General features: G+C 34.7%; 1 protein-coding gene across 2 annotated transcripts in view; it reads left to right on the top strand.

Annotated features, from left to right (window-relative positions):
• Positions 1-18983, top strand: part of GRID2 (glutamate ionotropic receptor delta type subunit 2) — a 1538331-nt gene that overhangs the window by 1149570 nt on the left and 369778 nt on the right. For both annotated transcript variants that reach the window (XM_025385476.1, XM_025385475.1), the window contains one exon: positions 2949-3050. In XM_025385476.1, coding sequence (XP_025241261.1) covers positions 2949-3050 — 102 coding nt within the window. The remainder of the gene's footprint in view (positions 1-2948; positions 3051-18983) is intronic.

The following is an 18983-nucleotide window of genomic DNA, read 5'->3' as shown; positions in this document are numbered from 1 at the left end:
GGATCCCTTGAGCCCAGGAATATAAAACCAAACACTTAACAATTCTCAGTCTCAATGTCGTTTGCTATAAAATAGAAATATCTTCCCTACCTAACTCGAATAGATCACATTTATGAAAAGGATTCATAAGCTATAAAACAACACCTCAATCAAAAATGCTGTATCTGGACTTTAAAAAGAACTGGATTAAATACTGATTTCACCTCTTAGTAAATATGTGATCTAAATGAAGTCGTTAGTTTTCTTGCCTATTAAATAACAATTGTAAGAGCACCTTCTCATATGGTCATTGTGGAGCTTACATGTATAAAAAGCTCAGCACCATGGCTGACACATAGAAAGTATTAAACAGCATTCAAAAATGTAATCAATATAGGAAATAAGTATTGTTTTATTTCCTTAATAATCTATTAGTTATACCCCGTTATGATATGTGATAAGAGAATGTACTTTATTTCTAGTTTTCCAGATAATCTGTATCCTAAACATTCTTTACTCCCAAATTCAGTCTTTGAGCATCCTAGCTCTTTACATCCACAGCTAATATTTAGGAAACATTAAAGTTTCTTTGTACATTTGAAGGAAGAACTAAGTTAAGTAAGTGGAACTTACCAATCCTAAAATCTAGACTGCTGTTATTAAGAAGAACAACTGTACAAATGCTGTTATCAAAGGACATATGAGTCAGACGGAAAAAAACAAAAGGAGAACACAGAAAGGTGAAAAGTCTTTGTCAAGTAATGGAGAGAAATTATTGTCTTGTAATACATATGAGAGAGTCTAGCTAAATATTACAAATTTTTTAATGAAAATAATTATTATACATGGTATAAATAATGTTTAAGTCACTGCCTAGGTCAGAAGATGAGATATATTTACCTATTCTACCTACTTGGAATGCTTTTTTGCTGTTGTTATGTGGAACCTCCAAATACTAGAGTGCTGTAGAATTATAAAACCATTGACCATGTTCAGTTATGTTTAAAAGAAAACATCATTCTGAAGAAACTGGAAATATATATTTATAAATGTTTGTCCATAGCATTGTTGAAACAAATGGCTCAAGTTTCACTGTTAATCCAGTTGCTGATATTTTTGACTATTCAGTACACTGAAATGGTACAGTCAAGTTGGTGCTAATAGATGTCATTTATTTACACAAACTGACAATAGTTTCACCAAACTTAAGAGACAAATCTAAAGGGGACAGAAAAGAAATTCCTGTGTGTGCTTTGGCAGCTTAGACATGTTTACCATGAACAAGATTATATCCTAAAAGCTATTTGTGAAACTTAAAATTAAGTTATATGGTTGTGATATGTGGAGATAGCATATTGGAATAGCTCTTCACTTAATGTTATAGATTACTTTTTCCACCAATATTATTTGGTCTAGGAAAGTAAAATCCTCCTGAGGAAGTAATTAGAAAAAGCACACATCGGGGAATGCAATTGAAGATAGACTTTTGTTGACCTCAGAAGAGAAAATCTCAAAAGAAATTTCATAAAAGTTTTAAATTTGGCAAGAGGACCACAAAGTCTCTGATAATTAGACTTTCAACACATTTGGATTTGCTAATTGGATCTAAGTTCTAATTAGGCTTTTTATGTAACTAAGAATGACATATCATTGTATGAATTTAATGTGCTTTTACAGTTGAAACCAACAATTAGCAGCCTTTTCTAAATTATTTTAATAAGGAAAAAGCTGGCTCTGCTGTTTGTACTGTGACATTCCCTTCTCTTAAGATATATTATGTACATTTTAGTTTTCTTAATTAAACACCTTTTGGGGAGCTCAAAGAGAAACTTGAGTTTTAATAAGAAGCACCTAAATTGTTTATTTGTAGGGAAGACTTGCCAGCCAGTATGTAGATGACTTTGGAAGCTACAGAAAAACCGCAATAAAAAGAAATAAATCACAGTCATCAGGAGGAAACAGCATAAATAACCATTTGCCCCTATGACCATTCAGTTAATCAAAACAGCTCTGAATATGACTAAAGATCTGTTACATTTTTAAGTTTGCACATGCAGAATATGTTCCTAAATGTAAAGGCTCATGGAACTGGTTTCAGGATGAATAATAGGACATTTCTTCCCAAGATGTGCATTACAACATTCTCTGTCTCTGCAGCCTTCTTCCATAAACAGTTATCTGCTAATTCAAATCAAATCATCTCTTTCTTCTCTCCTTATTTTTTATGGAGAGTCATCAATTTTTATCCCATTCAGATATATAGACAGTAATTTAAAAACTGGTAGCCTTCAGATTTATATATTCCAAGAGATAAGACCTACGTAAGAGCGTAAAACTGAACCATTGTTTGGGTGAGTAAAGAGCAGTGAGTCATTGCAAGACTTTAAGAGAAAGGCTCTGCCAAAATATTCCAAGCAAATTGATAACACTGACAAAAAGGCAAATCATATTGTTTTACGTGCTATGAATACTTTGAAAACAAAGCCATACACGTGATTTTTTTGAAATAAAAGCAGTTATCCTTCTAACCATATTAAAAAAAGTGTCTATTTTCCCAGTAAAAGTCATATAAGATCAAATTAAAACCATTGAAACTATTAGAGAATCTAACTTACAGTAATTGATACATTAAAATAGACATTATGTTAGAGTTATATGTGCTATTATTTTTCCAATTAGTGCATTACTGGGACTTAGTGATTGGTGTATATATAACTCCTCATTAAGTAAAATGTCCTCAGTGAGCCTCTTAAAGCACGTTGGGTACTGTCATGTGCCATAAGATGACATTTAATGCAAGAAATGGCATTTCTAATAACTTCATTTCCTATTTAAAAAGAAAACCTGTGCAGTACTCTTTCTATACCAATTATTCCAAGAGCTATCACATAGTTCTCCATAAGGGCTGTACAGAGGTGATGGGACTGTTCTTCAGACAGAAAAATGACCAAAGCTGTCTTATCTTTCAGCTTGGGTGCTGGAATCCTGTCACAGGTCTGAATGGGTCACTGACTGACAAGAAATTGGAAAATAACATGCGTGGTGTGGTTCTACGTGTGGTAACTGTTCTGGTGAGTATTATCTGAGCCTTGTGGTTTTGACTTTTGGAGGTTACTTTATCCTACATTTCTTTCTTTTATTAACTGATGACATAATCTTAAAAGAGCTTTTAACAATTCTAAATGCACGTTCTAAGATTTTTTAATGGTCGTATTTTATAGCCTTCAATTTACATGAATCAGGATCACAATTTTGCAGACTTTTAATTACAGTGCATGTGTTAGGAATTTTCTTAGACATTTTAGGCTTAATTTCGATCCTTCTACAGTTTTCTACACATGATAAAGTAAAGGTATGTCTCAGGCCTTCTTTCATTGAAACTATAGTGAACATAAATAGAGAACATATAGTGAACGTTGAAACTATAAATGAACATAACCCTGACCATGCCAAACAATGGTAGATTTTGTAAAATGTACGTTCTGTAATAGTGAAATATTAACAAACTAAGAATCTTTTTCTCCTGAGAACCTACTTCAAAGGGAAGCTGTTGTTTAATCAGCATCTATTGTCAACTGTATTCTAGACTCAGTGCTGATTACTGAGGACACTGATAAATAAAATAGACAGATAAATTCTGTCTTGATAGAGTTTATCATCTAGTGATTCTGTGAATGTTGAATAGGATTACAGTAGTCTCCCCTTATCTATTGGGGATACATTCCAAGACCCCCAGTGAATGCCTGAAACTGTGGATAGTTTTATGTTTTCTTCCAACATAATCACATTGTGCAGGGCTTCTAGGGTCTAGAGTGTGTATATGCTGGACAAAGGGATGATTCACATCTAGGGCATGTCAGTGGGATGGTGTGAGATTTCATCATGCTACTTAGAACAATGGCAAATTCAAAACTTACTAATTGTTTATTTCTGGAAGTTTTCATTTAATATTTTTTGGGCCATGGCTGATTGGGGGACAACTGAAACTGGTGGAAGAGAAAACATGGATAAGGAGAGTCTACCTATACCTGGGAAAGACCTGTTACAATTTCATTTACTTTTTTAAAAATCAATAAATGGTAACTGTTATCATAATTGTATACATTACTGTTTTCTCTCCTAATAGATACATACAACAAGATGTTAATAGAAATATTCTTAAACAGTAAAATATTCAAATGGGCTCTGTCTAAATAGCCATAAACCACGAAGGCAAACATTCTCCTTTGCTATTCCAATGTGTTTCACCATGTGCTAGTTTATAGCCTGTGGTCAAAACATAATAGTCCATAGTTACTACTTTATTTTTCTTCAGAAAAGTCTACTTATTGTTAATTTTGAAAAAGATTTTCCTATGGGCTAAGTAAACTGAAGAACTAGTAAATAGGAAAGGAGGACTTTTTGATATGTTGATGCTAATTGAATGTTCATCAAAGTTTATAACACCAATTGCTACCCTTTATAATAAACAATGTATATTGTTTATTACAAATTAAATATATACAATGTAATTTTATTGTCAAAAAAGTGGATTTGTGAATATTTTCTATGAAAGGACATTCAAGTGAGTAACCTATTCTTCTTTTTTGTGGCCCATAAATTATTCCTAGTTATTATTTTAAAAGGGCTTAATTGCTTTTGGTAAATAATTATTTCACAACTTAAATGTGAATTTGCTTCTGTATGTACCTAAGGGTGTAGATATGTATTTACATTGATGCACTAATATTAAAAAAAGACAGACATTTAAAGTATAGCAAACTATTAATAGTCTTTCCTCCAGTGATTAACATGAAAACTCCAGTGATGATTACAATGAAAGACAGTATATGTGCTTTGTTTTTCTTTGAGCAAAGAAAACAAATCTTTAAGTCCAATTAACCTCAATCAGTTTTAAGCAAATATTTATTTCGTACTTACTATATGATAGACTCTGTAATGGATATAAGATAAATAATATATAGACCTTGTCCTCAAAGTATTCATAGAATCTTGATGCACATAGCGAAAAACAGTTCAGATTTAGTAAATATGTTTGACCCTTGGTGTCTGTAAGGCATTGGTTCCAGGAAGCCCCCATACCAAAATCTGTAAATGCTCAAGTTCTGATATAAAATGATATAGTATTTGCATATAACCTACGTACTTCCTCTCATATGCTTTAAAGCATTTTAGATTATTCTTAATACCTAATACAGTGTAACTGCTATGTAAGTAGTGGCTCTACTAAATTGTATATTATTTTTATTTTTGTTATTTTTATTTTTTTTTCCTAATATTTTTGAGCCTCGGTTTGTTGAATCTATGGAGTTGAGTCTGCGGATACAGAACCTGTGGATATGGAGTGCTAACTGTATTAACTATGTGCAAGCTACTCTACTATGTCTTTTGCATGTATTGTCTTATGTTGTCCTCACAATATTCCCAAGAAATAGGTAATATTCTGACCTCAAGAAGGAAATAGGTAATATTCTGACCTCAAGAGGAAACGGAGACATCCAGAAGTTGAAATATGTATAATGTATCATTAAGAGGGAAGGGGTTAAGGTCTAGAATCAGACTTCCTGAATTTGAATCCTAACTCTGCTACTTATTATCTGTAAAATGTTCATAAATATATGAACCAACAAGAAATTGAAGAATAACACGCATGTAGTGGTTCTATGTGTGGTAACTGCTCTGGTAAGTATTACCTGAGCCTTGTGGTTTTACAGATAGGAAGTAGCAGAGTTAGGATTTGAATTCAGGAAGTCAGATTCTAGACCTTAACCCCTTCCCTCTTAATGATACATTATACTGTCTTCAGTCCTACTGTGATAAGTGTGAGAATTGAAGTGTCTATAGAATTTTGTTTGACTTGAGAGTTGAAAATGCTTAAGTCTGAGTTTTACTGGGAAGGCTTGTAGGCATAATTATGTTAAATTCATTTCCAGGCTGAATAAAACAATTACTCTTTTGTTCATGAGGTAGTAGCACCTCACACAATGTTAATGCTTGCATGCCCCAGGTTCACCTTCATGACTCTTAATCTCTATTTCCTGCAAACTTAGCCCTGCACACATATTGAATATGGTTTTGTGACTGGAGATATGGAAGCAGTGTGGTTTTTTTTTTCAAGTCTTCTATGATGGACTTATCAGTTGGGTGCCAGTTGAGTAACAGGTTGTTATACTTACTACATTACTACAATATACAATCATTGTATTTAAGAATTTTGCATACTTCCTGTGTCATTCTGTAACTACTGTGAGAATGGAAACCAGTCATTGCCTTCTTATTTATTTTCTACAAGTGCCTTTTCAGGTCTAGCTCTTAGTTATACAGCCTTATAAGCTTCTTCTACTCAACACTGAGAACCACTCTCCCCTCACCCCACCCAGCAACTCCCAAGTCTTCATGCTTTACCTCACTAAACACTGAAACTAGGATTTGATCTATACTCAACTAGATATTGTCACCTAAACACAACCTTCCACCCTCTTATATTCCAAGTATTTACGTCCAACACTTTCCAGAAGAGAAGAGGGAAAGGACCATTGTGTACAGACCCTGGAAGAAGGTATTTCCTCCTTTCTTCTATTGAAACTGAAATCTAGTCTCAGCTCTACTCATTTCCTCTTTTCTTAAGAAATTTTATATTATCAGTTACACCAGGTTAATAAAATTGATTTTCCTTACCAAAGTTTTGAAATTCCCATTCTTATGACTGTTGCTGCTTTATTGACTTGAAGGAAATAACCTCATATTTATTTTAAACTACACAATTTGGCACTCTACTGATTGTGATCCCACGGGCAAATAAGTGGGGCTCTCAAAGGGTTCATTGAAGGTATTAATGAAATAGAGGTATTATTGATGAAGTTGTAAATAGTGTTAAAGGAATCAACAAGGAGTGCTGAATCACCAGGACCTAGATGCACAGAAAGCCTTGGCTTGCATGAAGACTGATAAGGCAAGGGGAGGAAGCAGTATTATCAGACAAAGCAAGAGATAGATCCAGGTAGAGAGATCCCCATTCACAGTAGCAGTGAGCTACAGTGCAGAAAAGGAAAGAGAATCACTGCCAATACCAAAATCAGGCTATGAGAAACTGGGAAGAAGGGATACCCTGATCTCACTCCTCTTGTCTATCTCTTTTCATGGTCTCCAACTGCAAATCCAACCAGAAGTTAGAGGTCATGGGAGCCTAAGTAAGGAAGAAAATGAAAGTTAGTCTTTCAGGACACAGAGCAAGGCAGTGAAGCCCCCAGTGAATCCAGAAGAAAAACAGGGAAAAACCAGCACCATCTACCATTTGGTAGGACCTATTATAAGAAAGTTATATATATTAACTTATTTAATTCTTATAAAATTTAATATGAGAGGTACTAATTACATTATAAGGGTGAAAATAGGGTACATAAGAGTTAACTAAATTTTCATCTCCATAAGCTAGCAGAATCCAGACATAAATTTCAAGTTCAGAGATCCTGGTTCCACAAGCCATGTCCTCAGCCACTCTGATATTCTGCCTTCTGAATCAGAACGGACTCATGTTAGGTATAAATGAAATTTGGTATAATTATTGAGATGTGAGGATTGCATATGTTGGATTGATAACTTAGGAGAATTTTCCTAAATTGCTTCATATATAGATTTCTTTCTATTCAACCATCACCAAAGCCACCGAAATATGTCTTAGAAATGGAGGGAAAAAAAAGTGAGAATAAAAGCAGGCTCTACTGCTTGGTGTCTCTTCTAATCTCTTTGTTTCCATAATTTGTCCACTGATCTTTACTTCTTACCAAGTGGTCCAAGTGTATTACTACAAAGCAATTATGAAGATTTTCCCCCTTTTAACTTCTTGAGTTGTACAATGTAGAGACCGATAAATGACCAATTAAGTCACTCAATTGTTTTCATGGTAATTCACAAAAACACTATTGGAAACATCACTGAGTTATAAATATAATCATAATATTTATGATAATAAAATGGAAAGGAATTAGTTATAAATGAAAAGCAAGGCATGAGGAGCTATGCTGCAACAAGTATAAGATATCTGAGAACCATAAATTGGCATTTGGGAGTAGCTCACTGATTAGTAATTCTTATTTACCTGCTTTGATTGGCCTTAAAACAGACATGTGACATCCCTAATGAACATACATTCACTCATGAATTCACATAAGCAGTCAAAGATCCTGACTTTAGAGAGATGTTTGTTGTTTGTTTTTATTGAGACAGGGTCTCACTCCATCACCCAGGCTGGCGTACAGTGGCATGATCATGGCTCACTGAAGCTTCAAACTCCTGGGCTCAATAAATCCTCCCACCTCAGCCTCCTGAGTAGCTGGGACTACAGGTGCATGCCACCATGCCTGGCTAATTTATTTTTTGCACAGACAGGGGCTCGCTATGTTGCCCAAGCTGGTCTTGAACTCCTGGTCTCAAGTAATCCTCCCAAAGTGTCGGGATTACAGGTACGAACCACCGCACCCATCCAGGGAGTTTGATTCTTGCAAGATATCTTCTAAAGCTCTCAAAATAGTCTTGAAAAACTGCAGTGCAGTTTTTCTCCATTAAATACACAATACAGCATTCATTTGCCTAGAATTACCATTAAAATAATTCAATATATAAATTGAATTCATGCATAAATATATGACTGGAAGTCTATGGTAAAGACGGTGATAGTGATTTTTCTGTATTTTATAAATTAAAAAAACATAGTTTTTCATAATTTAATATCTCTAAAATTAGGATGCATCCTTCAACTTCTATTTGCAATTATAATTAGCATCATGTTTGTCTTTATTAGTGATGTGTAAAATAGTTGCACATCTTACAATAGGAAACATTTTAGATTTAATAATGTATGATATTTTTACAAATTAAGTTAATGGATATTCCTGGAAATTCAAAATCACTGGGCAAAAAGCCACACAAAGAGAATAACTATTTTAAAGAATAACTCCAAAAGAAAAGACAGCAGGAAATATACCAATTAGAACACATAGGACAGTAATAGCAATGAGAAAAATTACTGTCTAAATTAAAACTGTTGCCTCAATCATAGAAGTATATACACAGAAATAGGAAACACACAGAGATAGCTTATCTTAAACCATTACCACAAAGCAATATCCAAAATATGTATTGAGAGAATAGTAGGTTTTTCTAAGCAACTCACCTAAGGAAGGATTGTTTGCCTGGCTTCAGCAGACAGCTGCCTACTGAGTTATCATTTTGAGTAATTTCTTTCTCCTAAAAAATATCCATATTAGTCTCACCTTTTGGAATTGCTTTTTTTTTTTTTTTTTTTTTTGAGGGACATTGTGACTGATATATAGGCACCAGAGTCTTCATTTGTACAAATACAAAAAAACCCCACAAAACTATGAAGATTAGATTTAGTTATTTATATACATCAGTGTGAAGTGAAGCAATGTACTTAATTTCCTCTTAATATACCTTTAACAAAAGAATAAATAATATGTAATTCATTTTTCATTCAAAGTACTTCAAACAATTTTGTTGCCTTTATTTCACCAAGTCTCCTCTATTTAACACACCTATACTAAGAAGCTTTGGCATACACTGCAAAAAGCACCGAACTTGCGGTCGAAAGGTATGACTTTTAGTATTGTACCAGTTTTTCTGCTTAATTGATCTTTGAATTAATGGAAACCAAGAAGCTATTCTGAACTTCAATTTTTCTATCTGTAAAAGAGGAATAATAAAACCAATCACAAAGGGTTACTACTATATTAACTGGATGAAACTATGTGAAGGCAGGTAGCAAAATGAACAGTGCTTCTACATACATTATCTCTGCAGTTAAACTATGATGGGTAAACTCAGTAAAGAAAAAAAAAGCACGGGTGATCATAAAAGTCTAATTATTCATTGTCATCAAGCTTCAGATTTTTGTGGGAGATTGTCTGGAGGATTCTAAGGCAGACAAACAAATATAAACTGCAGAATAATGAGTTTTAGGCCCGGTCACTGTTACTTCAATTTGAAAACCTGCTAACGAGGACCAGAGGAACTCTTCTGCCGGTGAAACTGGGACTTCCTAGAGGAAAAACACACAAAAACCCCTAGCACCAAAAACAAAAGCACCCTGAATTATGATTTTCAAAAATATTTAAAAGTTTATATATTAATTATATTGTCTCATACAAATTGTGTTTGATCCCAGGCTAGCTTTAAATACATTCTATATTTTAATATATAACTAAACAAATGCCTCCAGTGATAGTTCTGGAATGTCATTGTCCTTAATATTTTTGCTAAGGATATTGTCTAAGTGGTTGCTGCTTACAGACTTTCAGAATTTTCATCGCTCCCTCAAAGTTCAAGCTTTTCTGAGGTCTCAGCATTTGAGCCTCTTGAACCTGGAGGCAAGGTTAGGGGTTGGGTAAGTAAACTTGACAAGAGACTCCACTGTGCAAGCCCTCACAGCAAGGAGCTGGAAAGGGAGCTGACAGCAAGCTCTGGTGGCTCCCACAGCAATGTCTTAAGAGGGCTCCTTTGGAGGAGTTAATAAATGATAAAGTTTGGTTCAGGGCTCCAGGCCAGAATGACAACTCTGGCTGAGGAAATTTCCAGGGGATGATATCTAAAATAAACTTAAAGTCACAATAAAATATGATAAGTGCCATGCAATAATCCCACAATGGAAGTACACAGGATAGCATTGTGGTTAAGAACACAGTTCCTGGAGCAGTTTCACTTCTGGGGTGGCAAATGAGGAGTTCCGTGGACCCACTCCCCAGCAAAATAAGCAGAGATGTCAAAAATGAAAAAAGAAATAAACAAAAAACAACACTAACAAAAAAGTTTACATTCTCTGGAAATAATTGCAAATCATATATCTCATAAATGATATTTAGCATATACAAAAATATTATAACTCAATATGAAGAAGAAATATAAGCAAAATTAAAATGAGCAAAGATCTGAACAGTTCTGCAATGAAGATATATTTATATAAACAGTCAGTAAGCAAATGAAGAGATGCTCAGCATAGTTTTCCATCAAGGAAATGCAAATCAAAACCACAATGAGCTATGACTGCAAGCCCACCAGGATGGCTATATTGAAAACGACAGATAATAACAAGTGTTGGCAAGGATGTGGAAAGATCAGAATGCTGATACATTGCTGGTAGGAATGTAAAATGGTACAACTGCTTCAGAAAACAGTCCAGCAGTTCCTCAAATGGTTAAAAATAGAGTCACTACATGATGTACCAATTCCACTGTATATATAAACACAAGAGAAATGAAAAGATATGTCCATATGGAAACTTGTACTCAAATGTTCATAGCAACGTGATTGATTGCAGCCAAAAACAGAATCAACTGGTGCATGGATATGTAAAATGTAGTATACCATAAAATGGAATACTATTTGGCAATAGAATGAAATTACACATTGATAACAGTGTACAACATGGATGAACCTTGAATGCATGCTAAGGGAAAGAAGTCAGTCACAGAGGATCATGTATGATATGAATTCATTTCTATGAAATGTTCAGAATAGACAAGTCTATAAGAACTTATGGGGGCAGAAACTAACTAATGAGTGATTGCCTAGGTCTGGGAAAGATTTGGAGATTGGGATATGACAGCTAACAAGAGCAGCATTTTTGAGTGGGAGCTGATAACAAAGTTATAAAACTGACTGCAATGATGATTGCACATATTTGTGAATATACTAAGGCTATTGGATTGTGCACTTTGGATGGCTGAATTGTATATTATATGAATTACATCTGAATAGAGCTACTCTTTAAGAAAGAAAGAGTCTGATTCCCTAGACTGCCTATGTTTAAATCCCCACCTCTCCTACCTGTGAATGCAGGCCAAGTATTTAAACTCTATGATTCTGTTTCTTCATCTGTACAATGGAGAAAATATAAATTACCTACCTCATAAAGCTCACAAATATAAAAATTCAAATAACTAGTACCTGGAAAGAACAAAGACCTTCTAACAGAACTTGGCAAATAAAAAGTGTGATATGTGTCCATTCTTCTTATGCACAGACTGTTAAGGGAGAGCGTGAAAGAAGTATCTAAGTTATGGGTAAGGCAGTGAGCAAGGCTTAAAGGATGATACTTAAATTCATCTTGAAAGATGAGCAGGGATTATCAAAGCACAGATAAGAGGGAAGGGATGTCCAGCATTAGAAAGAGTATATGCAAAAGTATGTAGGTATGATATTCTATCAAGAATTTAAAGTATCCTAAAAGTAAATTCAAATATTATCTGGAGTATGTGAAATTGAAATACAGAAAATTCCAGCAGCCTATGTGTAATGTATTTTCTTTTTTAAGAGTTCCTTTAAAGACAATTCAGTAAGAAATTTCTCTGTGACTATGAAGGTAACATTGTATGATATAAATAATATTCATCAAGTTAAAAATAACATTGTTACAACTCTGATCCAGTGTAAAGTTTAGGTAAAAGAGTACTCATTTTTATTATTGAAACAGTATAATCAGTAGACATAGCTCTGTGTTGTATACATATTTTGTTTTGTCTCTTCTGATTGTACTCATGTGAATGTGGGAAAATATGATTTTTATAAACAGGCACTTAAAGAAAAATGGCCTAGGCAAACGATGTAATTTAGAGCAACCCTAGCATATGTGTTCACTTCAGTGCTGACTGAATAAAATCATCATAAGAATTGATGCATGACAATGGCTTGACAATTTCTTATTCTTTTGCATCACACCAATTCTTGAAATGATAGCTGTCACATAGACGTGTGTGAGTATCACTATTGCATATGCAGTAGCTATGCATGACCCCGCTTTTCTCCTCTTGGAAGCTGGAACTTGAATTCTTAGACTAAACAATGAGTAAATATTTCAGACGTGTTATCTAATTTACTTCTAGAGACAGATCCACTACTTGTCTCTGGAAGTTTAGAGAGAGATTGACAGAGTAATTTGCAAATTCAAAGAAACAAAAACAGTAGGTAGATTGACTTCCATAATCAAATCAATATTTGTTTAGAACATTTCACAATATTATAACTGAAGTTATGTGAACTATGTTATATACTTTCAGAAGTACCTCTCCATCTGAATGAAAACATAATGTTAAGGTGTCCTTGAAGCTTTAAGTCATCTTTTGACAATGCAGTAGTTTCAACATAGTCACAACAAGACAAAACCAGTTCTACATAAAATTCCTTAGAAATAAACAGGAATATAAATGTAAAAACTTGAGAGATGCTACTGAAATAGATTTTACATTTCAGAGTTTCAAAGGAACACATTAGTAACTTAAAGCTTACAGATAGCATTACCAGCTAGCTTATTAATAAATCTCATGGTTAGTATTTTCTCTAGTCTTTACTGAACCTTTAAGATTATTACATTTTTTTGCATTTTGTTGATATGGCAAGGATAGAGTTATTAAATAACTTCTTCAAGTTACAAATATGCTAAAAATAAGCATTGAATCCTTATCTAATGTACTCCCAGCCATAATGGTTCTAACAAGGACTGGACTAATTTCCTGCCATAAAGAGCTATAAAACTGAGCCAAGTGTGGAAAAACCTTTTCAGACATTGGTCAATTGGCAGAAATAGACTTTGATACCTAAAAGATTGGAAACAACTAAATGATCCCAACAATTATCCCAGCTTCCTGGCTGCTGGCAATTTCCATACTGGAGACATGAAGATATGGATCCAAAACAGAACTTGTCAGCCTCACTTAGTTTACGAAGTAGAGATCAGAGGGTGAGAAAGCTGATATGGTTGGCACATATTATCTCATTTTTGAGATATGTTGTAAATGAGAGGAAGCTGTGCAGGAAAATATTTGCAGAAATGTGAATCTTGCCTGAGTACTAGACCATCAATGCTAGAGAGAAATTCTACAAGCGTGGGCAAAGAATGACAGAAATCAGAGCAATCACCAGAGCTCACACATGATGTAGAGACTTTTGAGAAAGGTTTCATTTGGGGAGATCGTGCTGTACCAAGAATTCAAAAGAAAACGCGGAAAGTATGTATTTATCTTTGAGTTGTATAGTAATGGATAGAAATTTAGGTGAATATCTAAATATCTATATAGATATAAATTAGAATATTCCCACACACCTTGCTATTTCAGTATTTTGCATGTTTCCCTGACCTCCCAAAATGTCCAGCTTTTTATTACGAAGATGCACGCTCATCTTCCCCTTCTGAGCTCCAAGAGCATGTTGATATTCTTGTTGTTTCATAGCTGACATAAATTAGCATTGGGTAAACAGATGAAAAAACCTCACAGAAAGTTTTTCTTGTTTACATTTTGGAAATCTTCCTGCTGAGTAGAGAAAAGCAACCTTAAAGTTGCAACGTCATGATGGATTTCAGTTCACAAAAGAAAATAAATTTTGACAAATCACATATGCTTTTCCAGTCAGTCCCAAAATGCTGCAGTCTTCGATGGCAGCCTTACCAAAGAGAAAAGTAAGTCCCTAACTGGAACTTGGATTCTTTCAAAGGCACAGTAAGAGGTTTTGACCCATAGAGAAGCATTGATCAAATCACTATCCACTGCATTACATGGTACTCTAGGGGAGTCTGAAATGAGAAGAGATGTCTCCAAAAAGCATCCAAATTTGGTTCTTGTTTACTCATCTGTCAGCTTCTGGAATAGTGAACATACTATTAAAATTCAGCTCCTTCTGGGAGGTGGGAAGATAATCAAGGGGAGACCCATCATACTGTGTGGAGGTCCCAGAAATGGAAAAGTTGATCAATGGAAGGAAGGTAATTGTGTACTTTTTGGTAATATATTCCTTGGGATTTTTAGCGATCAGTTAAAATACAGAGGTTTTGGTTTTAAGGTGTTATTTTCACAGCATCTCCAGGTAAACTTCCAAGTATTATGTTAACCTGGCTAAAACCAAAAAAGCCCATAATGCTTGAAACTGAATTTGTGATTCTTGAATGTTGAAAATTGTTCAGCAAGAAATTTCAGGTTCTCTAGGTGATGGAAGTTAGCATGAGCAAATGAACTTTACAATTTTTCAGAATTTTTTTTTTTTTCATGTTTGGAAGATCTCTTCCTTCCTCCTCCTCTTCTTCCTGCTCCTTCTCCTCCTCCTTCTCCTCCTCCTCCTCCTCCTCTTCTTCCTCCATCTTCTCCTCCTCCTCCTTCCCCTCTTCTTCATTTTTATTTGTAACCATTGCTAGTGGTATGATTTTTGAATTGGGAAAACAAAATATTCAGACTAAATATTTTCCCAGTGATTCTTATGTAGAGTAATGTACTTTGCAATCCAATTAAAAATAACAAGCTACTATGGTGTTCTGAGCCAAATGTAATCTCCAAGACCATGGTCAGTAAAGCGCTCAAGAAAATGCAGTATTGAGGCCCAGTAATCTGAAGTCTACTGGGGAATAAAGAAGCAGCTGATTAGCATTTGAAAGCAAGGTCTTTCACTTTTTTAAAAGTGAAGGACAATTTTTTAGAAGATCACTCATCAAAAACAAAGGGTTTGAAAATTATCCTTCCTTTGTTTTATGAATACTTGCATAATTTTAAGAATGATCTTTGGTTATCAGTCTCAGGAATTAAGATGCATTTTGATACATGTGATATTACATTCGGTGACACTCCTGGAACACATGCTGAGAAACACAATAATAAATAGGAGCAATGCTCTTTGTTTTTTTTTTTTTAAATCACTCGCAAGTGACATTTGTTTCATCTAGGCAGGAAAGCAGAATCTTATAGGCAGGGTAAGTGTAAGGGCTGATTTTAGGTCAAGCTTTTCAATTTATTATGCAATAAAATATAGCAATAGAAATATGCATCTTTATGTTTTCCAGTAAAATACAGGAATCTCCCTTTAATTTCTGTATATATGTGCTAATAATTCAGTAATACAGTCTGGTTCCACAGTCCTTCTGATAACAGCTGGCACAGAGGTCATTTTTATGTGCCTTATTATTAATCTTAATAATATGTAGTAATATTCCTTTATATACTTATTGTGAAACACAGAAACTTAAAGCCTTTGTAGCTTTAAGTTCAGATGTCTTCACATTCTTTTGTAAATCCCTGCAGATTTGTTTCTTGCTTTTCAATATGAGCACCTTTCTGCTTTCTACTCTTATGTCTCTGCCCTCTATGCAGGAGATCTTTTCTTTCAAGTTTCCCACTGCGCTTCGTAATAAAATCAAAAGAAAAGGGTACATCCCTCAGAAAGCATTCATCTCACTAGAAATAGAAAACCTGTCACCTTATTCTTAAAACCTTAGATCAGCCAGGCCAGTGACTGAAATAGTCAGGGTAGTGTCTACAAAGAGTATAGAGTAGGGGTAGCAAAATAATTACGTATCTTGTTCTCTCCACATCTTTTAGGGAGGAGACTCTTTGCTTGGGAAAATGACTTAATACCATTGGGAGGAAAACTCTACTCACTTAGGTTCCTACATTTAGGGGCCTGTGAATTAACTGATAATAGACAGATTAATAGGTGAAAAGAAAAGGTTAATCTACACATGCATGTTAAGTTACTCAATAATGAGTAGTTTCCTGAATACCCAGAGGTAAAGATTGGTATAGCAACTTAGAAAGGGGAAGGGAAGTGTGGCTAGGGTGTCAATGTGTAGTTGATCTCCTTCCTGGAATGAGCAGAAAGCTCTTGGAGGAGAGTTAATAGCAGCTGTATTTGGGGTCGTGTCAGCTTTAGTTAGGTAAGGGGAAGTCAGATTAGATTTCAAATATTTTCACTTTAATCTTTGTGCTAAAACTGTGATTCCTTCAATATGCTGATGAAAGTTGAAGTGTGGCTAGGAAAAAAAGAGAAAGTATAATTAGATTTATTATAGATATAAAACATTTTTTAGGTATAGTAGAAAGAGAGAAAGAGAAAGAAACACACACACACACACATTGAGAGAGAGATTTTGACACGACCATGTCAAAGACTAAGAGTAGCCCAAGTTCTTATCAACCATGCAGTTTCTGCACCTTGCTGTGTACACACAAGCGTACCCATATACTGATGGAGGCAGTCTCAATTAATGGTCCAGAATATGAACTTCAGCACCAGATGGCATTGGATTCAAATTTCAGTCCTTCTTACTAGCTTTGTAATCTCAAACTTTTTTCCTCTTGGAAGCTGGAAACTGCATTGTTTTTAGACTAAACAATGAGTAAATATTTCAAAGATGTGTTACATAGTTTACTTCTGAAAATAGATTTATTACTTGTCTCTGGAAGTTTAGAGAGAGATTGACAGAGTCATTTGCAAATTCAAAGATATAAAAAACAGGTAGATTGACTTCCATAATCAAATCAATATTTATTTAGAAAATTTCACAATATTCTAACTCAAGTTATGTGAACTATATTATACACTTTCACATTATTTATCTACTCTACCCTCAAGTTTCAGTTCTCTCCTTTGCAAATGACAATAACAATACCAAAAAAAAAAAAAAAAGAAAGAAAGAAAAACTAAATGAGGTAATGAATGTAAAGTGATAAGGATGATGACAGGCATAAAGTAAGCTTTTTGTTATTTTTATTTGCTTTTTCCTCTAACCTGAAAATATGTTCAAGGTAAAAAACAATCTTTGGCTCTAAATCTCCTTTGTTCTACCAATTCTTTTCGCATGTAAGTGTCTCAGACTCTTCAATTGTCTTCACTTTGTCATTTATTTTTATCCTCAAATCACTGATATTTGGCTTCTATTTTCTCTTCTTCAAACAAATTGCTTTTCAAAATATCTTCATGATCTTCTACATGACAAATGAAATGCATGTTTTCAGGCCTCACCTTCCTGAACCTCTCACCTCCATTGGAATCCACTGGCAATTTACTCCTAGAAGCCCTGTCCTCTCTTCCATCTTCCAACATCTTCTGATTCTGACCTCTCTATTCCTTTGTTTGTTTGTTTATTTGAGACAGAGTTTCACTCTTGTTGCCCCGACTGGAGAGCAATGGTGTGATCTTGGCTCACTGCAACCTCCATCTCCTGGGTTCAAGTGATTCTCCTGCCTCAGCCTCCCGAGTAGCTGGGATTACAGGCATGCACCACCATGCCCGGCTAATTTTGTATTTTTAGTAGAGACAGGGTTTTGCCATGTTTGTCAGGCTGATCTCGAACTCCTGACTTCGGGTGGTCCGCCCACCTTGGCTTCCCAAAGTGCTGGGATAACAGGCGTGAGCCACCGTGCCCGGCCTCTCTATTCCTTCTACCTCCTTCATTGGATTCTCTTCTTCCAGAGTTTCATCCCTGGCCTTCACTATACTTTATTGAATGACTTCATTTACTTTCTTGAAAGTTATAAACAAATTTTTATTTCCAAACCTAGCCTCTCTCTCCTGTTTCAGACTCATTATCCACAAGTACTATTGAAAAAAGTATTCTATATTTAATGACAAAAAACAGAAAATATGGAAAACAAAAATTAACACCAAAATCATAAACAATTCTTCCATCAAAAAGTAACTTGCTAATATTTTAGTGTCTACCACTAGCTAAACTTAACTAGGTTCCCTTACCTATAAAATTTGAGGTACTTGAGGTCCCAAACTCATAAAACATTGAGCATGAACACACACACAAAATGTTTAAGTACCCAGCACATACTAAGTTCCATATGAATATTTGCTGCTATTATTTTTTCAATTTTAAACATGTACACACTGTGGATAGCTTTGTATATTTTCTTCCCATTTAGCATTATGCAAATGAGTATTTTTTCATTTTTTTTTTTAATTATTATACTTTAAGTTCTAGGGTACATGTGCATAATGTGCAGGTCTGTTACATATGTATACTTGTGCCATGTTGCTGTGCTGCACCCATCAACTCGTCAGCACCCTTCAACTCGTCATTTACATCAGGTATAACTCCCAATGCAATCCCTCCCCCCTCCCCCCTCCCCATGATAGGCCCCGGTGTGTGATGTTCCCCTTCCCGAGTCCAAGTGATCTCATTGTTCAGTTCCCACCTATGAGTGAGAACATGCGGTGTTTGGTTT

Source organism: Theropithecus gelada, chromosome 5, assembly GCF_003255815.1.
Source record: "Theropithecus gelada isolate Dixy chromosome 5, Tgel_1.0, whole genome shotgun sequence".
Taxonomy (NCBI): domain Eukaryota; kingdom Metazoa; phylum Chordata; class Mammalia; order Primates; family Cercopithecidae; genus Theropithecus; species Theropithecus gelada.
The sequence above is the reverse complement of the archived record's forward strand: the minus strand, read 5'-3'. Positions and strand labels throughout refer to the sequence as shown.